A 25473-nucleotide genomic window follows, 5' to 3' on the forward strand; every position below is an offset into this window, starting at 1 on the left:
CAGCAATGTAAAATATCCTTAATTAACAAAAAAGAAGCATATCTTTAAAAAAAATACTCTATTTAATGGGGCTGGAGAGATAACACAGAGGAAGGGCCTTTGCCTTGTACACAGCCGACCTAGGATGAACCTGGGTTCGATTCCCAGCATCCCATATGGGTCCCCTGTGCCTGCCAGGAGCGATTTCTGAGAGCAGAGTCAGAAATAACGCCTGAGCATCACCAGGTGTGACCCAAAAACCAAAAAAAAAAAAAAAAGGAAGAAATTAAAAATAATTTAAAAAGTATCAAAACTTTAATTAAGCACATGATTACAATATTATTCATTGTTGGGTTTCAATCATATCATGTACCATCAGTGTCACCTATGCTTCCATTTCCCTCCTACCTCCCATAAAGCAGAGCAGGCAAATTTCTTCTCTTCCTTTCTGTGTCTCTGTGTCTCTCTGTGTGTGTCTCTCTCTCATTTTTTTAACACTGGTCTGCACTATTGTTAGAAGCATTTCTTTTATTTCATACCTAATCATTCCAGGATTTGAAAACTCAATAAAGAATTTTTCTTTTTTTTTTTTTTTTTTTTGGATTTTGGGCCACACCCAGTGATGCTCAGGGGCTACTCCTGGCTATGTGCTCAGAAATCGCTCCTGGCTTAGGGGACACTGGGGGAATCTAACCACAGGCCTTCCTAGGCTAGGGCGCAAAGGGCAGACACCTTACCAATTTCACCACTGCTCCAGCCCCAAGAATCTTATTTTTATGCTAAAATAGTTACTGGTATTTGCAAAAATTCTGTAAAAACTTCTTTACAGACCATAATTGGAAAAATGATTATATGACTAAGGACTCTGAATAGAGTGTCTTTGGTTTTTTTTGGTTTTTAGGTTATACCCAGCAGTGCTCAGGGATTACTCCTGGCTCTGTGCTCAGAAATCGCTCCTGTCATGCTCAGGGGACCATATGGGATGCCAGGATTTGAACCACTGTCCTTCAGCATGCAAGGCAAACACCTTACCTCCATGCTATCTCTCCGGCCCCTGGCTGGAGTGTCTTAATGTGAGAGATGTCCATCAGCTACAATACGGACAAACAGCCTAAGGGAACTAGGCTTTACTTTAAAACATTAAACATTCTTAGAAACTTTGGCCTGATATCTTTCTGAGAGGGTTTCAAATAGCCTTAACAGTTGAGTAAAGAATTTCATAGAAACCCCAAAATATTTGGGGAAAAAAGAAGAAAAACATTAGCCTGATCTATAGGTATCAAAAAGATAGGCTGTCAGAACTCAGCATTACTTCTGTGTCCTGAGGTTCTTAAGAGCTCAACTTGAAACATTTATGAGAAATTTTAGCAAAGCTGATTGAAAACTGATCATTTGTTTGATAATTATTCTTGATGCAATCACATAAGTCATTCATAGGTCAAGTTTCTTGAAACTAGTTGTATTTTGCAAGCAAATTAGCTTTAGTAGTAATATTGTTTTTATTGCTTTGTTTTAATCTTGGTTTTTGGACCATCCCCAGCAGTGCTTAGGGCTCTCTGCACTCAGAAAACCCACCTGGCAGGCTCAGAGGACCACATAGGATGCCAGAGATTAAATCCTGGTCAGCTGTGTGCAAATGCCCTACCAGCTGTGTGATCTCTCTGGTCCCTGTATCATTGTTTTTTAATAGAAATGACAGAAATTGGGAAATATTTGTCTACTTAGGAATATCAGTGACTATTTTCCTGTCTTCATAGTTAACATCTCATCCAGAAATGCAGGTAATAATGAAACCACACTAGCCTATAAGATTGTTAGTCAGTGAGACTGTGAATTTTTTGAATTCAGGATTAATGACTATTTTTGCTTATAGCTGTAATCAGACCTCTAGAAGAATGGGGAGCATACAGAGAGGTTTAAGGAATAGCTGCTGAGTAACATGGAGAGGGGTCAGGAGAGTTCAGGCCATTATCACTGCAACTGGAAAATCTTCCCCAATGTTTCTCAACTAGATATTCCAGTTTTGTAGCTGAGTATAGCAATTTGCAACAGAACCAATATTACCTTTTCTACTTCCCTTGTACTGGACCATGCCCAGCACCAGTGTTCCACTGTTGTCCCTGAAGCCCTTCACTAGTCCCCCCCCCCTCCCGGCCTCAGTTCCCAGTCCTGGCAATCAGACACAGTTACCTTTGCCAGCCTGTGAGCTTTGCCCCCTACAGACACCTCCCCAAGGTAGGTGGGGTCACCTTGCCATGAAAATGAAGTGAGCTGAGTGGCCAGGGACAGTCAGAGTTAGTCAGGCTGACCCAGCCAGCCTACAGTCACAACATCATGGGTGTCTCTGTGCAGAGCATCACCAGACCGCTGGGCAGTATCTCTGGGTTCCTGCAAGTGGTCTCCCTGCTAGGCCTGGTGCTGCTGCTGATCAAGGCTGTCCAGCTCTACCTGCACAGGCAGTGGCTGCTCAAAGCTGTCCAGCAGTTCCCATCGCCTCCCTCCCACTGGTTCTTTGGGCACTCCAAAGAGGTAAGAAGGAACAGGGAGGTTTAGAGGGAGGGCCAGAATAGCTTTAGAAAGTGAGGGTCAGTGAACTATTGGGAAAGTTTTGATTGGGGTTTCAGGGGGAAGCCAGCTCACCTCTCAGGTCTCATCACCCCAGTCCAGAGAGCTTCCTCCTTCCAGGAAATGGGCTGGTGGCTCAGGTCCACTGGACTCTTCCTCCTGGATTAGACTAGCAGCTCTGTACTTTCCAGGCAACAGCTGTGCCTTTCTGAATTTCCTCATCCTGCTGGGAAACCTCAGCTGTTTCAACAAAATGGGTTTTCCTAAGCATTCACTCAATCCATCCTCAATACCGCATTGAAGCAGTTACTGGTGTTTTGTGGAGTTCCCAGTGTAAGAAAGCATCATGTGACAGAAACAGAGCTTTAAGAGGGCAGGGCACCCACTAGTCCTGTTTGACAGTACTAAGGATTGAGGAGTTTTCTTTTTCTTTGTCCAAATTATGACCACACATGAGGGATAGGCACTAGGACTGCCCTGGATGAGGAGGAGTAATATTTGATTACACAATATAATAGTTTACCTCCCAGGGTTCATTCACCAGACTCTGTATTAGAAAAAGGCAGTACACTCCCCACCATCACCTAAATTCTGTGAACTGAGTCCAAGGGTTTGCTTATTTATGGCTTCACTTGTTTCTGCTTTGCTTCTCTCTATCCCACTATTTGTCTTTCTTCTTCAGGTGAGCTCACTTAGCAGGACCCCTGTTTTTATTTGGGTGCCTGTGATTTTCACTATGTGTGTGTTTTTGGTAATTGAACCATTGTCATATATGCAGAGCATGCCATCTACCACTGCGTCACGTTGCTAACCCAACTCTACTCAGATTCTGTGAACTCAGAGCCAGCATTAGATTCTATCAAGTGAGGGTTGGTTCAACTCCTCACAACTGCCCTTGACTTCAGATGCCAGTCACCAGTCCAGCCGTTTTTGTGCTTCTGAGCAACTGAATGCAAGCCAGAAGTGGCCATGACAGCTTCCCAGGTTTAATGAATTTGGTAACTTCATTGGGATCATAGCACTCAGGAGAACCATGTTATTGGAGATAATCACTGCTGTGTGGATAAAAGAAAAGAAATTCAACTTTTCAGAATTAGAAAGGATAGTCAAGGGGCGAAAGCTCTTGCTTTCCATTGGCCAACCCCAGTTCAATTCTTGGCACCCCCAAATTCCACCTGTACACTGCTGGAAATGATCCCTAAACCCTGCAGATAGTTCTAAATAATTGGTCTCCATTTTCTCTGGGTGGAGCCAGCTTATGTGCTGCTCTCATTTGAGGTAAAATGCCCATGCAGGTTATCACTTAAGGCTGGAGATAGTGCAGGGGTTAAAGTGATTGCCTTGGATATGGTTGACCCTGATTTAATATTCAGCACCACATATTCACCCCAAATCACCACTAGAAGTGATTCCTGAGCAATACCTGCTCTGAAATTAAAATAAGCAATAATTAAACACTTTAACGAGCATGTACCTATAGAAGTGTGGATCTAAATCATGGATATTCTTTAATAATAAAAACAGTGATAAGCCAACTAAAGGATTCAGAAGTGGCAAGGATTTGTTTTAAATAGATGTTATGTTTCCTATACCCTGAGTACATAGGAAAATACAGGTTTTGAGATCAGGTTTAATCTTTCAGGTATGAGTGAGGAACATGGTGAAGAGCACAGTTCTATGTTCAGCTGCTCTGATCTGGTCTGCACAGTTGTTGGCCTTATACACTTGGCACTGAAACTTAGGCTCTGTGTCCTAAGGAAATAGGTTATTTTATTCTACTTAAAAGATCTGCAAATTCATCTCCACTGTACCCTCAAATGCTATATTGCCAAATGCAAATTACAGGGGATTTTAAAAGATACTAATCAAATCAACAGCCTGCTGAAGAGAAACTGAAGCCCATGTCCCAAAGATAAGAAATTCTGTCCCTAAACTTCAAGATTTAAAAGGGTTCTAATTTCCCAATCTGACTCTGAAACATACCCCCAATTTTCATTCCTGCCAGTTAGGAGGGGAATAAAAGTTTTTTAAGAACTGGCAGGGCCTGGGATGAGGCCATCTTCCAAGAGTAAGTCTTGCAAAAGTTTGTTTTGTCTATTCCATATGTACCCCATACAGTTCTCTGTTATCAAATACTTAGATATATGATTGATAGTATGAAAACAAATAATAACCAGAATGCTAGAAGAAAAGAAATTGCAGGTTTGAATATTTTTCATTGTCTACCTTACCTCTAAGCAAACACAGAATTTGACAAAAACTGCTTCCTAGGTGATTCAAGGGGTCAAATTGTTTATGCAAATGCTGTAGTCATGACTTCCAAAATTTTGCTATCAGTAAGTCAATTCCTAAGGTAAATGTCTACCCAGTTTTGTCTCCAACAAGAAGACTCAATATGTTAAGCTTTGAACAACCATCAAGTATTGACCTAAGTCATAAAGAAGCAGTTGGACTATTAAGTTCTGCTGATTGATCCAAAACTATCTTGTTTGTGGTCCATTTCACTGTCCAGTCTCCAGCTACAAATAACTATACATTTTTCTTTTTTTTTTTTTTACCCCGCCCTCCTATACATTTTTCTTTGGTTTGTCTTTGACAGTTCCCAGAGGTGGATGAGCTGTCTCATATAGTGAAAAGGATAGAGAAGTTTCCATGTGCCTCTCCTCGCTGGCTCTGGGGCACAAGGGTCCAAATTGTGATCTATGACCCTGACTACATGAAGGTGATTCTGGGACGGTCAGGTGAGCGAGAGCAAATTCCCTTTCACAACTGATGCATATCCTCCCACATGGGATTGAAGAGACAGTACAAGGGCTAGTGTTGACAAGAATGTTGCTGATTCTGTTTAGATCCCTGCACTTTATAATCCCTGAGATTAAGATAAATATCCAAGAAAACAGACAAGTGTGACCAGCAAAATCATGTGTATTTATAACACTGAAAAACCAGGAAATAGTAGAGTTCAGTAAATAGAGCCTGAACCTTCTATAAACCATCTTCACAGTCTGCTTAAACCAAGAATATTTACTTAAATGAAATACAAACTTCAGTGGCAGTTTACTATTTTATTTCCTTTCTTTTTTAACCAAAATGACATCATTTATGATATAAATTAGAAACCTTGATCTGAAACTTAGGAAATAATTAGTCATGATGGGAAAACCACCACAGAGTATATGAAAACCACAACCTTGTGTCTTTTGGGGAGGGGGAGTTGAGGAGAGGATATGCTTTTTCTGAGTCACCTCTTGTCCAGAGTGCTCTGATGCTAAATTGTAGTCTGAGTTTCAGGCACTCTAGGTACCAGGGCAGGAGCACTAGGGGTGGTGAGTGTAGTCTAAGACAGTCATTGGGAGTGCACAAACCTCTAGTCTGAACCCCAACTCTGTCTGGAACCTCTGCTTTGTTGGTACCTTACATAACTTATAAGGTTCTTCCTTACCTTTCAGATCCAAAGTCTACTGTTCCCTATAGATTCTTGGCTCCCTGGATTGGTAAGGACATCTAACTTTCAGAAATACAAGCCTATTGTTAGTCAGGTGCTAGAACTCTCTCTGAATCAAGAGAACAGCAGATATCATGTACCTTGACAGCACCCATTTCTCTAAATCAAATCTTATTTTCATCTTCTAAGAAAACTCTCACACTTCTAAGGTACTTTAGCCTTCTCCAAGTTAAGTTTTTCCACACCATCCTCTATCCTCTCCAACATCATTAGCCCAATTTTTGTTCAAGTTCTTATCTGACCTGACACACAGTACCATTTGAGCCCTTATCACTCATATATCATCATCACATCTTAGAACCAGAATTTGAGAAGAGTCATATTTCTGAACATTTATATTTCTGAAAACTGTTGGTCTTTCCTGCAAGTGCACATTATGTGCCCTCTTGGAACAACCTTGATTCTGTCCAAAGTGTCCCTAGTCCTTCTAATCACATTTCTTCTATCCATGTCCACACACCTATCTGTTCCAGGGTACGGTTTGCTCCTACTGAATGGCCAGAACTGGTTCCAGCACCGGCGCATGCTGACCCCAGCCTTCCACTATGACATCCTCAAGCCCTATGTGGAAATTGCAGCTGACTCTGTGCGAGTGATGCTGGTAAGTCTGTCTTTTCTCACCTGCTCACCTTCAACCACAGTTCAGAGTCTACCCTCACACATATTACCTTACATTTCCCTTAGACATGCCTTAGACACATCCATGCAGAAAAACAAGCCCATGCGGGTTGGTTATTCCCTAAACAGAATGTGTTAGGAAATAATTCAGGCACCACCTTGGAGACGCACTTGGCTCCTTACCTGCAAAAGTCATCATGAAGAGAAGGGCCTTTCTCCTGCCCCTACTCATCTTTGACTTGACGGACTGATGACTGTCTATATCTGGACACAGTATTGAACTGTCCTGGCTGTGGCCACCTTCAGTGGATGGTTGCACCATCATAGGATGTTTTGCATGGGGCTCTGGCTGGGCTTAAAGCTTTTTTAAGGCACAGCATCCTCCATGGAGGTCCATGAAGTGCCTCTGTGTGTATCTCAGAGCCACCCTGTGTTACAACTCTTCCCAGAAACTCTAGGTTCTTATGCACCAGATCAACTAACAATAGATAAAAAAGAAAATGAACCCACAGCTTTCTTTTCCCTGGAGATTTGGGCTCACTTAACTTGTTCCTTCATCAAGCTTAGCACTCAGGTCACAGAAGTTTTCCCCTTTAACCTCCAATCAACAAAAGCTATTAGTCTCCAAAGGAGAGAAAGATTATTATCATCATATATGTTATTTTTCAAATAAAAATTTAAATATAAATGTTCTAATTTTATCATTTGTTTAGTGCTTATGGCTTGATGAACAGTTACTTCATCTTAACACCACAAAAAAGCTCAAGATACTTCATCACTGTCCATAAGTTATATCCAGTTCACCTCACTATTTTCCCCAGCAATCACTGCCCACATTACTTGGCATTCTCAGTTCTATAACTCAAGGCCAAAAGTTTGTCATCATTTCATACCAACTATACCATTGTCTAGTTTCTCTAGACCACAATAACTTGTTCTTAGACTTCAAAGAAAACTGTAAAAATATACAATTATTTAATAGACATTTTCAGTAAATAACTATCACATTACCAAGCACATATTATGTGCACATATTGTACCAAAACTTACCTGCTTTAGAATAATAGAAAAGAGCCATCATAATATTTGGGGACAGGAAAGAAATGGCCTATCATCTGAGACCTTCTAGGGCACAACAACTATTTCTCTCCTCCAGGACAAATGGACAAAGTTCCATGGAAGTGACCCCATTGAGATCGTTGAATCCATCTCCTTGATGACACTGGACACCATCATGAAGTGTGCCTTCAGCCATCCCAGCAGCATGCAGACTGACAGGTCAGTGGCCTCCCCAGTCAGGACCTGCTCTGCCCAGCTCTGGGACCTACCCTTGAGAACAGCAGGACAGTTTGTATATGAACCAGCACAAACAGAAGGGCTCTCAGGAGTCTTGTTCAGGGACAAAGACCACAGCCCAACTCTAGTTCCTGATCCTGGCTGCTCAAATCTTGTATAAAATTTGGGTTCTTCAGCACAGACAGAAAAATCAGTGTCTTCCTGTTGTCTGTAAAAGCCTACATCCAGATTCTCACTCCAATGCCAGGATCCTCTCCCATAACTCTGCCCCATCTTTCTGCAGGAAGTCCCAGTCATACACCCAGGCAATCGAGAGACTGAAGAGCTTCTTCTATTCCCGGGTGAGGAATGCCTTCCACCAGAATGATGTCCTCTACAGCCTGTCCTCCAATGGCCACAGAAACTCCAAGGCTTGTGAGGTTGCCCACGAGCACACAGGTGAGACCCCCACATCTGGAATGCTCCCCTCTGTCATCAGCCAATTCTAAGGGACCCATGTGAATGTCCCCAGTACAGCTGAAACCTTGCAGGCCATTTAGGAAAGTGGAAGTGAGGATGTGAAGTGCTGAGCTCTGAGAATATTACAAGTCTCTCCTAATCTCATGGAGGGCTCAGCGATGTCCCTGGATTGAGCACTGTGGGAAGACCTGAGCAAGCATCATGGAGTTCTTGCTTACTGTGTACCCTCACTCCGACCTTCCTTCTGGTCCACTCTTCCCAGACACTTAAAGGATGGGTAGCTGGGGCTATCATGGACATTGACATGGGCCTTTATACTTCCCAGCTGTGTCTGAACATTCTATCTTGACAGACCACGTGATCCAGCAGAGGAAGATGCAACTGCAGAATGAGGGCGAGCTAGAAAAGATCAAGAAGAAGAGACACCTGGATTTCCTGGACATCTTGCTCTTTGCCAAGGTGTGTGTGTAGGGATGAGTGTGGAGGCGTTAAATAAGGAAGGTGTAACTGTGGAAGGGATAAGTGTGGAGGGAGGGGTTTAGTGTTGCAGGGATGAGTTTAGAGAAGGGTAAGTGTAGATGGAGTATGAAGGAGGATAATCATGATAAAATGAGGGTGGAGGAGACAGCAGCTGTGCCCACATGCCCAAATGCCCAAAGGAGGATGCCTATTCTCTGTCTGTCTGTCTGTGTGTCTGTCTGTGTGTCTGTCTCTCTCTCTCTTTCTCTTTCTCTCTCTCTCCCCCATCTCTTCATGTCTGCAGACAGAGAAGGGGAGCAGCCTGTCTGACAAGGACCTGCGGGCAGAAGTGGACACTTTCATGTTTGAGGGTCATGACACCACAGCCAGTGGCATCTCCTGGATCCTCTATGCTCTGGCCTTGAACCCTGAGCACCAGCAGCTGTGCAGGGAGGAGTTGCAAAGCCTTCTGGGAGATGGCACCTCCATCACCTGGTAAGTGCCAGTCATGGGGGCCCCTGACGATCAGGAGAGGAGCCTGAGCATCTCCACTCACCCTCGGGATGGGCCTCTATTCAGGGACCACATGGACAAGATGCCCTACACCACCATGTGCATCAAGGAGGCACTGCGCATGTACCCACCAGTGCCCCAGGTGAGCAGAGAGCTCAGCACACCAGTCACCTTCCCTGATGGGCGCTCCTTACCCAAAGGTAAGCCCATACCTGGCATGCTCACTAAGCTGATGTTTATTGAAAAAGGAGTAGGCCACAGGGCCAACGACAGCCCCGAACTCTTTGAGGTACTTCCCCTCAAGAATAAATACTTCAGGGACAAAAATATAGTTCAATAGATAGGGCGCTTGCCATGCACAAGTTTAGAGTTAGGGTTGAGTTTGATCCCTGGCACTACATAATGTTCTTGAGCACTGCCATAATGACCCACACATGCACCATCAAAAAATATCATCTCTCTATAGATAGGATAAGTCTATAAAACACTGCAAAAGGACTTATCCCACAAAAATTTAGTCAACAAATACCTCTAAGTGTAGCCTCAGCAATTCAACTTCAAAACCATTTCCAAACAATATTGATATTCCTCAAAAATTAGAAATTAAGTTTCCGTACAATCCAGCAATGTCACCCTAGGAACACAATACAGAAAAGCCCTCTGCACTTTTATTTTCATTGCCACACTACTTACAGTAACCACAATCAGGAAACAACCCAAGAGTCCAAAGAAGAGATGACTGGATAAAGAAACCATGGTACATCTACACAATAATACCACACAGCTGTTAAGAAAAATAAAGTCATGAAATTTGCTAACACATAGATAGATATAGAGATTATTATGTTGTGTGAAATGAGTCAGGGAGATGAATAGACAGAGAATGTTATCACTGATTGGTGGGATATAAGAAAATAAAAGATAGTATGGTAATAATATCCAAAGACAATTGAGATGAAGGCAGGAGGACTAGTCATGGTAGGAAGCTTGCCACAAAGAGCAGTGAATGCAGTTAGTGTAGAGAAGGATCCTTTATGACATTGATAGTTGGAATTGATCACTCTGGACAAGAATTTTGTGTTGAAAGGAAATAAAATGATCTGCATGGTATCCCTTCAAAGCACAGTGGGAGTAAAATGCTTGCCCCGGATGTAGGTGGGGGTGGGGCAGGTGACAGGTGGGAGGGAAACTGGGGGCATTGGTGGGGAAAAAAGTGCACTGGTGAAGGGTAGTATATATTCCATGACAGAAACTCAATCATGAGCAACTTTGTAACATAGTCCTTAAATAAAGCAATTATAAAACTTAACAAAAGAGAAGAAAATATTACAATGTAGAAAAATTTATAGACCTGGATATAGCATAGGGATTAGCTTGTTTGCTTCTCATGGGGACAACTTGAGTTCAAATGCTGATATCACATGATCCTCTGAACACAGCCCTAAGTGACCTGCACAAGCACAGAGCTGGTCATAGCATTCCCCACAGGACTGCATCAAATAAATCAAAGTCGCCTTTTCCTGATCTGGCATATAGTTCTCTTCTCTTGGGCCCCTAAGCAGGAAGGGAGCAGGAATTTGCTGCTTAGTTCAAGGGCCCAGTCTCTGTGGGCTGTTTTCCCTCAAGAAATCAAAACTTCAGTGAAGATAATGTCTATGAAATGCCACCACAGCTCCTGTCTCAGGAAAGCTCAATCAAAACAAGTTCTGGCCTCTAAGTGTGGCCTCAGGATTTCAGCTCCAAAATATATATTGTTTCTTAATCCTAAAGATCTGGGTGAACAGAGAAAGACAAAGGGAGGGACATACCTGAGACACCTCTAATGATGAAGGTACCTTTCCCATTTCCACACCCACCCAACACACATACAACATACAACACCCAACACACACACACACACACACACACACACACACACACACACCTTGGGCTGAACCCACATTGCCAAACTAGCTGTGTGTTCAGTGGCAAGTTGCTCAGCCTCTCCTGAGCTCAGCAGCCTCGTCTGAATGAAGATTTGTACTTCTTGGAGGCTCTTCTGAGGAAAAGTGAATTAATTCTTGGTCCCTAAAATCTCAGGAAATAGTGGGGAAAGTGAATGTTGCCTGAGATTGCCAAAAGAAATGCTTATTCCCTTCTCATAGCCCTGGTCTTCTCCTAATCTGAACACAGGGGATTCACCAGACCACCTCACCCCACTCTCCATCTTACATATGATCCTCCAGGCAGAAATATGACAAGATGACACATGGCACTCTAGGCAACATGCACACTACAGGCTGGGGGACTGAGGCCCTGTGGTAGGGGATATACTCAGCCTTCTCTCTTCTCCCTGTCCATAGGTATCTCAGTGTTTCTCTCCTTTTATGGCCTTCACCATAACCCAAACGTTTGGCCTGACCCAGAGGTATGATGTGGGGACAGTGGGCTGCACAAGGTCTCCTCACCATCACTCTTTCTCTCCTCTGTTGGGGCTGGTCCCTCCTAAACTGCAGATGTCCTGATCCCACTTGTCTATTCCTGTGCTTCTCTGTAGGTGTTTGATCCTTCCCGGTTTTCACCAGGTGCTTCTAGACACAGCCACGCTTTCCTGCCCTTCTCAGGGGGCTCCAGGTGAGCTTTTCAGAGTTGGTAGGAGGAACTTTACTGGGTGCACTCACATGCAGGTGACTTCCTAGGTATATGTGCCCTTGAGTTGGCACCAGTGATTTTTTGACAGTGACCACTGAACAGGCAAAGCAGCCTGGCAGCAGCAGAACTGACCTCATGTATTTTGGCATTTCCCTCTACTGCAGATTAACCTCTGCTTTTTTCCATCATGATGATTCACTCTCCCAGAGCCTCAGGTGACTCAAGCCCACTCATAGGAGATCAGTGATGTTGAGTGTGTTGAAATTACCCTGGGAGTCTTACAGGTAGCTCCTAGAAAATTTGGGTAAATTTATTCTATTGTGTCTTTCCTCTATCATTCCACTAGCCACTTCCATGTGTCTACCAGGGAAGGGCAGGAGAGAACCAGAGAACTTGGAGGCCCTGGGTGCTGGTCCCAGAAAGTCAGGCCTGATGCTTGACTGTTCAGAACTGGTTCTGAGGTCCCTTCTTACATGGTTATTTCTTCTCACAGAAACTGCATTGGGAAGCAGTTTGCCATGAATGAGATGAAGGTGGCTGTGGCACTGACCCTGCTCCGCTTTGAACTGGCTCCTGACCCTTTCAGGGTCCCCATTCCCAATGCCAAACTTGTGCTAAATTCAAAGAATGGAATCCACCTGTACCTCAAGAAACTCACCTAAGTATGACGACAGGAATACATACCACTCAGACTACTGCCACCTATTCCTGCCCAGCTCCTGTTCCCTTGTTGACCTTCTTGACATCTGCTCAGACAGCACGTTCTCACTGTTCCCCATTTCTCGTTTGTTTGACTGTTTTCTTTATTTTCTTTTGGTACTCTCACCCTCTCACTACCCATGGAATTACTCACCACCTGCCTGTCCCACCTCTCTCTTTGCATTTACAATTTTTCTGTCTGCCTGCCTGTCATTCTATGAGTCTCTTCTACTGCAATAACAAATTACCCAAATGTATAGTCTTATAGTGACACAAATCTATATTCTTACAACTTAGGAACCAGAAGTCCACACTGAAAATAGCTGAGAGAAATATTTTTAGATGATGGTATGGGACAGCCTTTTCTAGCCTTCTAGAACTTTTTCATGCTTAGACTAGAAGCATCCCAGATTATCATAGACATCTCTATCTCTTTTTTTTTTTTTGCTTTTTTGGGCCACACCCATTGATGCTCAAGGGTTACTTCTGGCTATGCGCTCAGAAATCGCTCCTGGCTTGGGGGACCATATGGGAAGCCAAGGAATCAAACTGTGGCATGCAAGGCAAACGCCTTAAAGCTTACACCACTGCTCTGGCTCCAAATATCTTTTTCTTAAATCTACCAAATTCATATGTTAATTAAACCCATCTCCAAACATTCACAAGGATCTGAACTAGTGTTTCACTGAATTCTTGAGTCCTGTAGCCAATCCACATGACACTAATACTACCACCATTATCCATCTCTTGTCACCTTGGCATTCAAATGTCTTCCATTAACCTTCACTAAATCTTCAAATAAAGATGCTTACAACATCATTCTTTTGCCTACCAGTCATCATGTATTACATAAATAGTTGAAGTATCTTCCCCCCTGAAGATAGAGAAGAATTGCTTGATGATGACCACTTACCCCACAGTATGCTGTTTCTTAAGTGTTGTGATACATAAATATAACTGCTATTAACATATACTATTTCATGACCTGAGGGACTAGCTCAATGGCCAGAGAAAATTCTTGCCTGCATGGGTCTAAGGTACCATCTCCAATACCTCATGGTCTCTCAAGTACTTCCAGAAGCAAGTTCTTCAGTCCTTCAGCACTGAGTTGGGGAATAACATATGAAACCATGCATCACCAATATACATAAAGTACTATTTTATATTTGAAGATCTAAGAGAAGAGAAAATTGGACACCCAAACATTTTATTATGAATATGGAATTAATGTGATTACTATTGCTTGGACTCTGCCACTGATCACATGGTTTAAATTGCTATTCATTTACTAATTACACATTTCAAGTGATCTTTTTAAATCTTTTTTACAAGGTTGCCCCCTCTCACCACTCCTATTCAACATAGTACCGGAAGTACTTGCTATAGTGATTAGGCAAAAAATAAATAAATAAATAAATCAAGGGAATTCAGATAGGAAAGGAAGAAGTCATGTTCTCACTGTTCGCAGATGACATGATACTATACTTAGAAAACCCTAAAGACTCTATCAAAAAGCTTTTAGAAACAATAGATGCATATAGCAACGTAGCAGGCTATAAAATTAACACACAGAAATCAATGGCCTTTTTATACACCAATAATGATAGGGAAGAAATGGACATTAAGAAAACAACCTCATTCACATTAGTGTCACACAAACTCAAATACCTTGGAGTCTACTTGACTAAAGATGTGAAGGACCTATACAAAGAAAACTATAAAACCCTGTTCAAGAAATAAGAAAAGACACACAGAAATGGAAATCCACACCCTGCTTTTGGATTGGCAGGATTAATATCATTAAAATTACAATACTAAAGAAATTTTAAAATTTTACAATACTCCCCAAAGCTTTGTACAGATTTAATGTGATCCCTCTAAAGATACACATGACATTTTTCAGAGAAGTGGATTAAACACTTCTGAAATTCATTTGGAACAATAAACATCCACGAATAGCTAAAGCAATACTTGGGAAAGGAATATAAGTGGTATTACTTTCCCCAACTTTAAACTGTATCACAAAGCAATAGTTATCAAAACAGCATGGTATTGGAATAAAGACAGACCCTTAGATCAGTGGAACAGGCTTGAGTACTCGGAAACTGTTCCCCAGATATACCATCACCTAATTTTTGATAAAGGTGCAAAAATCCTAAATGGAACAGGGAAGGCCTCTTCAATAAGTGGTGTTGGCAAACTGACTAGCCACTTGTAAAAAAGTGAACTTAGACCTCCAGTTAACATCATGTACAAAGGTAAAATCCAAATGGATTAAAGACCTAGATATCAGACCTGAAACCATAAAATATATAGAACAACATGTAGGTTAAATGCTCCATGACATTGAGACTAAAGGTATCTTTAAAGAGGAAACAGTACTCTCCAAACAAGTGAAAGCAGAAATAAATAGATGGGACTATATTAAGGTGAGAAGCTTCTGCACCTCAAAGGAAATAGAGCCCAGGATACAAGAGCCACCCACTGAGTGGGAGAAACTATTCACCCAATACCCATCAAATAAGGGGTTAATATCCAAAATATACAAAGCACTGACATAACTTTACAAAAAAAAATCATCTAACCCCATCAAAAAATGGGGAAAAGAAATGAACAGACATGTTGACAAAATTACAAATGGCTAAAAGGCACATGAAAAAATGCTCCACATCACTAATCATCAGGGAGATGCAAATCAAAACAACTATGAGGTACCATCTCACGCTACAGAGATTGGCACATATCAGAAAGAATGAGAACAAGAAATGCTGGTGGGATGTGGAGAGAAAGGAACTCTTATTCACTGCTGGTGGGAATGCTATCTAGTCCAAACTTTGTGGAAAGTGCTATGGAAATTTCTCCAAAAGCTGGAAGTTGAGCTCCCATATGATCCAGCTATACCACTCCTAGGGATATATCCTAGAAACAAAAAAATACAATACTAAAATCCCTTCCTCACACCTATATTCATTGCAGCATTGTTTACAATAGCCAGACTCTGGAAACAGCCTAGAAACCGCTCAATAGATGAATGACTAAAAAAAAAAACAACTATGGTGTATATATATATATATATATATATATATATATATAATGGAATATTATGCAGCCATCAGAAGAGATGAAATCATGAAATTTTCTTATGCATGGATGTATATGGAATCTATTATGCTGCGTGAAATAAGTTAGGGGGAGAGAGATGAGCACAGAATGGTCTCACTCATCTATGGGTTTTGAGAAAAATGAAAAACATTTGTGTAGTGATTCTCAGAAACAAAATAGAGGACTGGAGGGTCCAGCTCCTGACATGAAGCTCACCACAGGGATTGTTTAGTGCAGTCTCAGAAATAATTACACCTAGAACAATCATAACAAAATGTGACTAAATGAGGGAAATAGAAAGCCTGTCTAGAGTACAGGCTGGTGTGGGGTGGAGAGGAAGGACACTTGGATTATTGGGATATTGATGATAGGAATGTTGCACTGGTGAAGGGTTTTATATATATATATATATGAAAAAGAAAAGATAAGGCCTCCCAATGCTTACCACAGGCTGTGTTCTTTACACTGATTGTATAGAAAGAGGAGGTACAGTAAATGCACCCCATATACATTTCAGCAAGGCCCTTTTTCTGGTCTGTATTGTGAATTGGGGACAATAAATAAATATTTTTAATATAATTAACTTCATTATAATTGAGATAACATGGTTATAATAGTGTTAATGTTTATGGTCAGATACTAGGTTTCTGTACCTCATCACCTCCAAAGTGTCCAAGACCTTTCACCACTGTCTCTCTGTCTCCTCTTGTACAGGTCTTCATTCACTCCCACCTCTTCCTCCATTGCCTGCTAATCTGAGGTCTGTAATTCAAGGTCAAATATTTGTCATTGTTTAATATTAAACGATGACATCTCTTGACTGTCTCTCTATGCCACAGATGAGTGAGATCCCCTGGTGTTTGTCCTTCTCTCTCTGATCTAAGTGAGCATTTAAAACTACTGTTAACTACCCATCTATATTATCTCTCCTTGGAAAATACTTGATCTAATTATGGTTCTCTGGTTGATTCAGCCCATCATTTAGAAGAATCTGGACCATTGCTGCCTGAATTAGACTGAATTTTCTCTAACAATAGCAAAGTAGTTCTATGAGTTGCACCATAGTATCTCCTGTATTTTTATTGACTGATAAAGTACCTAATTGACAGTTTGACCAATCTGAGAGAATAACTACTTTTGAGTCAGAAGAATTATACAGTTGATTCAAGGCATGACTTCTAGAGCAATGCTGTCATTAACTCCATTTGAAACTAAAGTCTCTAGGCTAAGAGAGCAAAACATTAGCAAAATAATTGCTCTTAGGATCAATTCTGATAATCAATAATGGTGCCACACCAATTCTCATCCTTTGATTCCTAGACAATGCATCTGAGATAAAAAGAAAATAGCCTCACATATTGGGCATTGATATAAAGCCTCCTGTAAATCTTCTGGGTTTGAGGAGCAAAGGAAAGGAAAGAATACTTTCCCTGGGGCTCTGATGCTCTATACTTCAGGAATCATTCACAGTAACACTGAAGAACGTGCAGTGAAGTGATCAAATTCCAGCATCCTCTGAGCTTGAAATGTGCAAAATCCAAATAAACACACAATCTAACAATCCTAGTGAAAGTTTCACCAAAACAAATTTTTAAAGAGGCTTTGTGGTTATGTACTATTCTTGCTGCATTTATGCAAATAACAAGCAAAGTTTATTAACAATAATTCTATTCACAAACATCAGTGTAATTATCTGTGATAGAAATGGAAGTGATGGTAGAGAGAAAAATTGTTTCAAGAGCTAGGAGCTAGTCAGGACACAAGCTGTTAGGACATATGTCTAAAATGTGCTAAACCTAATTCTATACCCAGAACCACATAGACTCCTGTGAATTACCATGATGTAACACTGGAGATCCTAAGCATCCTAGATGTGACCCTAAGAAGCTCCAGAGCACTGTCAAGTGGTCCTAGAGTTCCCCAGCACTGCAGTGTCAGAGCAGCACCTTGGACTCTAGTGCTGAATTACTAGCTCAACTGGCTGAGTGGTTCCCAGAGCCACTGAAAACCCTTTGTAAGGTCTACATATATGTTTCATTTTTTTAAATAATTTTTATAGTGACCAAAGTGAATTATGAATCTTTCACAGTAATACTTAATGTACATAGTGACAATGAATGAGGGGCATTCCCACCACCAGTGTTTTCCTCCCTCCACCCCTATTCTCAGCATGCATCCCATCTCTCCCTCATTTGTCTCCAAACTGCTAGTATAACTGCTCCCCTCTGTATGTAGCTTGTTGTAGATTGGGTATCAATTCTGTAGTTGACTTCAGGTTTGGTGTTTGAGTCTGATCATTTTTTTCCACTCAATGTTCATACGACTGTTTGATTCTGATACCCTCCATTTCCCTCCTCAATTCATAAGACAGAATAAGATGATTTAGTTACCATATTTTATGGCATATAAGAGGACTGGGATAGAAATGATACCCAATCTACAACAGGCTAGACAAAGAAGGGACCACTTATACTGGCAGCCAGGAGGCAAAGGAAGGGCAATATGGGATGCAGGCTGAGAACAGGGGTGGAGAGAGGACAACATTAGTGGTGGGAATGCCCCTGATTCAATGTCACTATGTACCTGAAATACTACTGTGAATTATTTGTAAACCACTTTGGTCAAATTAAAAATTATTAATATAAATAAATAAATATAATAAAATAAGACTGGGTATATGAAACAACCCCCTACTTTTCTTGTTAAAATATAGGGTTTGGGCTATATTTGCCAATAAGACTACTTCTCTTTTAACACACACCAAATGGAAATTAAAAAAAAAAACATAAGAAATAAAGAGTAAAACTCTCAAAGGTTAACATTACATGTTTAATAAAGCTAGACTTTGGATTTTCAGGGAGGGACTTCAGAGCATAAAAACCGGCTAACCTTTGGAAAAGCTGGCTCCCTGTGTGTGACACCAGGCAGGGAAAATCCACGAAAGTACACCGGCCCAGTGGGGCTCAGCTGTGAAAGACTGTGAGTGTGACCTGTCTATGTCTGTCTACTGTCCTCTTGCGTGAAACTCTTGCGAGTGGGGCAAAAAGAGCCTCCAGAAACCTCGCTCGCCCAGACGCCATTTTCAGGGAGGGACTTCAGAGCATAAAAACCGGCTAACCTTTGCAAAAGCTGGCTCCCTGTGTGTGACACCAGGCGGGGAAAATCCGCGAAAGTACACCGGCCCAGTGGGGCTAAGCTGTGAAAGACTGTGAGTGTGACCTGTCTATGTCTGTCTACTGTCCTCTTGCGTGAAACTCTTGCGAGTGGGGCAAAAAGAGCCTCCAGAAACCTCGCTCGCCCAGACGCCATTTTCAGGGAGGGACTTCAGAGCATAAAAACTGGCTAACCTTTGCTAAAGCTGGCTCCCTGTGTGTGACACCAGGCGGGGAAAATCCGCGAAAGTACACCGGCCCAGTGGGGCTCAGCTGTGAAAGACTGTGAGTGTGACCTGTCTATGTCTGTCTACTGTCCTCTTGCGTGAAACTCTTGCGAGTGGGGCAAAAAGAGCCTCCAGAAACCTCGCGCGCCCAGACGCCATTTTCAGGGAGGGACTTCAGAGCATAAAAACTGGCTAACCTTTGCAAAAGCTGGCTCCCTGTGTGTGACACCAGGCGGGGAAAATCCGCGAAAGTACACCGGCCCAGTGGGGCTCAGCTGTGAAAGACTGTGAGTGTGACCTGTCTATGTCTGTCTACTGTCCTCTTGCGTGAAACTCTTGCGAGTGGGGCAAAAAGAGCCTCCAGAAACCTCGCGCGCCCAGACGCCATTTTCAGGGAGGGACTTCAGAGCATAAAAACTGGCTAACCTTTGCAAAAGCTGGCTCCCTGTGTGTGACACCAGGCGGGGAAAATCCGCGAAAGTACACCGGCCCAGTGGGGCTCAGCTGTGAAAGACTGTGAGTGTGACCTGTCTATGTCTGTCTACTGTCCTCTTGCGTGAAACTCTTGCGAGTGGGGCAAAAAGAGGCTCAGAGGAGCACGGCCGCTCCGCTTTGCTACGCGGCCGTGCACTCTTTCTAAGGAAAGAACTCCATTGCAACAAGAAGGAAAAATCACACTAAGAACGGCGCTATATCACAGAAGCAAAGATTTCTCTCTGGACTGTCTTCTCTGTTATGCTCGGGCCTAAAATTTGACCCAGTGTGAGGCTTCATCCACGGAGGACTCCCCTCCCTTAGAGGCAAGCCAGCCCATCCAGAAAGGGAGGAGCCAGAGGAGTGTGCTGCCTACATCATATAGACAATGAATACCACTACAACACGTAGAAAAACCCACAATACAAGTGTGACAATGAGGAAACAACGCAGGCCAGCATTAGACATAGAGAATGAAGATGACAATTCTGAGGACCAGATAATGACTGAACAACTAATCAACCTCTCAGATAAGGACTTTAGACTAGCAATATGGAAGGTGCTCAACAGACTCCAAGAAACCATGGATCGAGTTGAACAGAACACTAATAAGAACCAAGAAAATATGAAGGCAGAAATGACAAAACTCCAAACTGAAATAACATGTCAACTAACAGGACTGAAAAAGTCAGTAAACGAAGTGAATGACAAAATGGATAAGCTCTGGGACAGGGTATCAGAAGCTGAGAATAGACTTGGTGCTGTGGAAGATGAGACACATAACAATTCCATACAGCAGGAGAGATTGGACAAAAAACTTAAAGCAAATGAGCAGACAATGGAAAAATTAGTCAAAGAATGGGAACAGACGAAAATAGAAGTCTATGATAAGATCAACAGAAACAATTTAAGAATCATTGGAGTCCCAGAGACCCAGGAAGAAAATTTCCAGGAAGAATCAATGGTCAAGAACATCATTAAAGAGAAACTTCCAGAGCTAAAGAATATATGTGATCAAATCCTGCATGCCCGAAGAGTACCAACCAAAAGAGACCCCAGAAAAACCACCCCAAGACACATCCTAGTCACAATGACAAATCCCACAGATAGAGACAGAATTCTGAAAACAGCAAGATCAAAAGGGGAAATCATGTTCAAGCAAGCTTCCCTGAGATTTACAGCAGACCTGTCACCAGAAACGCTCAATGCCAGAAAGCAGTGGTGGGATATTGTGACAAGACTGAATGAAATGAATGCTTCACCCAGAATACTATACCCAGCAAAACTCACTTTCCGGTTTGATGGAAGAATACATGGTTTCACAGACAAAAAACAGCTCAGAAACTTCACAGACACAAAACCAGTCTTAAGAGAAAAACTGAAAGACCTAATCTAAGACAAGACTACCCAAAAGACACACCAAATTTTGAAATAAAGATGGCGTTAAATCCCAGGACAATTCTTTCTCTTAACGTCAATGGACTAAATGCACCAGTTAAGAGACACAGAGTGGCTAAATGGATCAAAAAACTCAATCCAACCTTCTGCTGCCTACAAGAAACGCACCTGAATAGTCAGAACAAACATAGACTCAAAATAAAAGGCTGGAGAAAAGTTATCCAAGCAAACAACACCCATAAAAAAGCTGGAGTGGCCATACTAATATCAGATAATGCAAACTTTATACTCAGGAAGGTTGTAAGGGACAAAGACGGACATTTTATATTAATCAAGGGGTACGTAGAGCAGGAAGAATTCACTCTCCTAAACATATATGCACCGAATGAGGGGCCAGCAAAATATTTAATACAACTGTTGACAAATCTGAAAAATAATATCAACAACAACACAATAATTGTGGGGGACCTTAACACGGCTTTGTCAACACTGGACAGGTCAACCAGACTGAAACCCAACAAGAATATACTAGACCTGAGGAGAGAAATGGAAGAAAGAGGCCTAGTGGATATATATAGGACACTCCATCCCCAGAAACCTGGATACACATTCTTCTCCAATGTACATGGGACATTCTCCAGGATAGACTACATGCTGGCACATAAAACATACCTCCATAAGATCAAGAGGATAGAAATTTTGCAGACTACCTTCGCTGACCACAGGGCTCTGAAATTATTTGTGAACTCCAAAGGGACTCAGAAGAAACACTTTAACACCTGGGAGTTAAACAGCCTCATGCTCAATAACCAGTGGGTCCGAGATGAAATCAAGGAGGAAATAAAAAGGTTCCTGGAAACAAATGACAATAAAGACACAAAATCTCAGAACTTACGGGACACTGCAAAAGCAGTACTGAGAGGAAAATTTATAGCTTTGCAAGCACACATCAGGAAGGAAGAAGGAGCTTACCTGAGTAGCTTAATGACACAGCTAATAGAACTAGAAAATGCTCAACAAAAGGACCCAAGAATAGGAAGACAGAAGGAAATAACAAAGCTGAGAGCAGAAATCAACGAAGTGGAAACTCAAAAAACAATCCGAAAGATCAACGAAAGCAGAAGTTGGTTCTTTGAAAAAATAAACAAGATTGATAGACCACTGGCAAACCTAACAAAGAAAGAGAGAGAGAAACTTGATAACTCGTATCAGGAATGAAAAAGGAGAGATCACTACTGATATGACAGAGATTCAAAGGGTAATCAGAAACTACTTTGAAAAACTCTACGCCACTAAAAATGAGAACCTGGAAGAAATGGATAAATTCTTGGACTCTTATAATCTTCCACGGTTGAAGGAAGAGGATGTAGCATATCTAAACACCCCCATCACCATTGATGAAATTAAAACAGTAATCAAATGTCTGCCGAAAAACAAAAGCCCAGTTCCAGATGGATTCACTAATGAATTCTATCAAACTTTCCAAGAGGAACTACTGCCAATCTTGGCAAGACTCTTTCATGAAATTGAGCAAACAGAAACACTTCCAAATAGCTTTTATGAAGACAACATCACCTTGATACCTAAACCAGACAGAGACGCTACCAAAAAAGAAAATTACAGACCAATATCACTGATGAATGCAGATGCAAAGATCCTCAACAAAATCCTGGCAAATAGGATTCAATGGCTCGTTAAGAAGATCATCCACTACGATCAAGTAGGTTTCATCCCAGGAATGCAAGGCTGGTTTAACATCCATAAATCTTTCAACATAATACACAACATCAATAACAAGAAAAATAAAAACCACATGATCATATCAATAGATGCAGAGAAAGCATTTGATAAGGTCCAACACCCATTCTTGATCAAAACTCTCAGCAAGATGGGAATGGAGGGAACCTTTCTCAATATAGTGAAGGCCATCTACCACAAGCCAGTGGCAAATATTATCCTCAATGGAGAAAAACTGAAAGCCTTCCCTCTAAATTCTGGCACAAGACAAGGCTGTCCTCTCTCACCACTCCTATTCAACATAGCACTGGAAGTACTTGCTATAGCGATTAGGCAAGAAAAGGATATCAAGGGAATCCAGATAGGAAAGGAAGAAGTCAAGCTCTCACTGTTTGCAGATGACATGATACTCTACTTAGAAAACCCTAAAGACTCTATCAAAAAGCTTCTAGAAACAATAGACTCATATAGCAAGGTGGCAGGCTACAAAATTAACACACAAAAATCAATGGCCTTTCTATATACCAATAGTAATAAGGATGAAATGGACATTAAGAAAACAACCCCATTCACAATAGTACCACACAAACTCAAATATCTTGGAATCAACTTGACTAAATATGTGAAGGACCTATACAAAGAAAACTATAAAACTCTGCTCCAAGAAATAAGAGAGGACACACGGAAATGGAAACACATACCCTGCTCATGGATTGGCAGGATTAACATCATCAAAATGGCAATACTCCCCAAGGCATTATACAGATTTAATGCCATCCCTCTAAAGATACCCATGACATTCTTCAAAGAAGTGGATCAGACACTTTTGAAATTCATTTGGAACAATAAACACCCTCGAATAGCTAAAGCAATCATTGGGAAAAAGAATATGGGAGGAATTACTTTTCCCAACTTTAAACTGTACTACAAAGCAACAGTTATCAAAACAGCATGGTATTGGAATAAGGATAGGTCCTCAGATCAGTGGAATAGGCTTGAATACTCAGAAAATGTTCCCCAGAGATACAACCATCTAATTTTTGATAAAGGAGCAGGAAATCCTAAATGGAGCAGGGAAAGCCTCTTCAACAAGTGGTGTTGGCACAATTGGATAGCCACTTGCAAAAAAATTAAACTTAGACCCCCAGCTAACATCATGTACAAAGGTAAAATCCAAATGGATTAAAGACCTCGATATCAGCCCCAAAACCATAAGATATATAGAACAGCACATAGGCAAAACACTACAGGACATTACAGGCATCTTCAAGGAGGAAACTGCACTCTCCAAGCAAGTGAAAGCAGAGATTAACAGATGGGAATATATTAAGCTGAGAAGCTTCTGCACCTCAAAGGATATAGTGCCCAGGATACAAGAGCCACCCACTGAGTGGGAGAAACTATTCACCCAATATCCATCAGATAAGGGGCTAATCTCCAAAATATACAAGGCACTGACAGAACTTTACAAGAAAAAAACATCTAACCCCATCAAAAAATGGGGAGAAGAAATGAACAGACACTTTGACAAAGAAGAAATACGCATGGCCAAAAGACACATGAAAAAATGTTCCACATCACTAATCATCAGGGAGATGCAAATCAAAACAACGATGAGATACCACCTCACACCCCAGAGAATGGCACACATCACAAAGAATGAGAATAAACAGTGTTGGCGGGGATGTGGAGAGAAAGGAACTCTTATCCACTGCTGGTGGGAATGCTGTCTAGTTCAACCTTTATGGAAAGCGATATGGAGATTCCTCCAAAAACTGGGAATCGAGCTCCCATACGATCCAGCTATACCCCTCCTAGGAATATACCCTAGGAACACAAAAATACAATACAAAAACCCCTTCCTTACACCTATATTCATTGCAGCTCTATTTACCATAGCAAGACTCTGGAAACAACCAAGATGCCCTTCAACAGACGAATGGCTAAAGAAACTGTGGTACATATACACAATGGAATATTATGCAGCTGTCAGGAGAGATGAAGTCATGAAATTTTCCTATACATGGATGTACATGGAATCTATTATGCTGAGTGAAATAAGTCAGAGAGAGAGAGAAAAACACAGAATGGTCTCACTCATCTATGGGTTTTAAGAAAAATGAAAGACACCCTTGTAATAATAATTTTCAGACACAAAAGAGAAAAGAGCTGGAAGTTCCAGCTCACCTCAGGAAGCTCACCACAAAGAGTGATGAGTTTAGTTAGAGAAATAACTACATTTTGAACTGTCCTAATATTGAGAATGTATGAGGGAAATGTAGAGCCTGTTTAGGGTACAGGCGTGGGTTGGGTGGGGAGGAGGGAGATTTGGGACTTGGGTGATGGGAATGTTGCACTGGTGATGGGTGGTGTTCCTTTTATGACTGAAACCCAAACACAATCATGTATGTAATCAAGGTGTTTAAATAAAAAAAAATTAAAAAAAAAAAGATAAAGCTAGACTTTGAAGTGCCAACAATCATTTTACATTTGTCATTTGTAGTGAGTGACTGTGATTTTAATTGTGATCTACATTGAGAGTAGGGAGAGGGGGCTCCTCCAAGAGCAGCTGGTTAGGGTGCAGTGATTAATAGGATGACTAGAGAAAGACAGAGCACCTCCTCTGTGTCCCTTAGAAGCTGCACAGAGGACTGAGCAC

At 41.6% G+C, this 25473-nt stretch overlaps 1 protein-coding gene and 1 non-coding gene across 2 annotated transcripts; both read left to right on the plus strand.

Moving 5' to 3' along the window:
* The first annotated feature begins 2283 nt into the window (after positions 1-2283).
* On the plus strand, positions 2284-12703 carry LOC126011416 (cytochrome P450 4A11-like). Its single transcript, XM_049775187.1, has 12 exons — positions 2284-2508; positions 5144-5285; positions 5994-6038; positions 6523-6650; positions 7824-7945; positions 8247-8401; positions 8775-8881; positions 9186-9376; positions 9461-9594; positions 11737-11801; positions 11931-12007; positions 12519-12703. The coding sequence occupies exons 1-12, from the start codon at positions 2314-2316 to the stop codon at positions 12685-12687; spliced, it is 1530 nt and encodes a 509-aa protein (XP_049631144.1). The 5' UTR covers positions 2284-2313; the 3' UTR covers positions 12688-12703.
* Positions 12704-16254: 3551 nt separating this feature from the next.
* On the plus strand, positions 16255-16386 carry LOC126012614 (small nucleolar RNA SNORA51). Its single transcript, XR_007497065.1, has one exon. It is a non-coding gene; the product is annotated as a small nucleolar RNA SNORA51 (small nucleolar RNA).
* Positions 16387-25473: the final 9087 nt, after the last annotated feature.

The sequence above is a fragment of the Suncus etruscus genome, chromosome 6 (assembly GCF_024139225.1).
Source record: "Suncus etruscus isolate mSunEtr1 chromosome 6, mSunEtr1.pri.cur, whole genome shotgun sequence".
Classification (NCBI taxonomy): domain Eukaryota; kingdom Metazoa; phylum Chordata; class Mammalia; order Eulipotyphla; family Soricidae; genus Suncus; species Suncus etruscus.

Coding starts and splice junctions, on each gene's coding strand:
- LOC126011416 (XM_049775187.1), top strand. CDS start 2,314: ATGGGTGTCTCTGTGCAGAGCATCACCAGACCGCTGGGCAGTATCTCT. Junction 2,509..5,143: donor TCTTTGGGCACTCCAAAGAG/GTAAGAAGGAAC, acceptor TGTCTTTGACAG/TTCCCAGAGGTGGATGAGCT. Junction 9,377..9,460: donor GATGGCACCTCCATCACCTG/GTAAGTGCCAGT, acceptor GCCTCTATTCAG/GGACCACATGGACAAGATGC.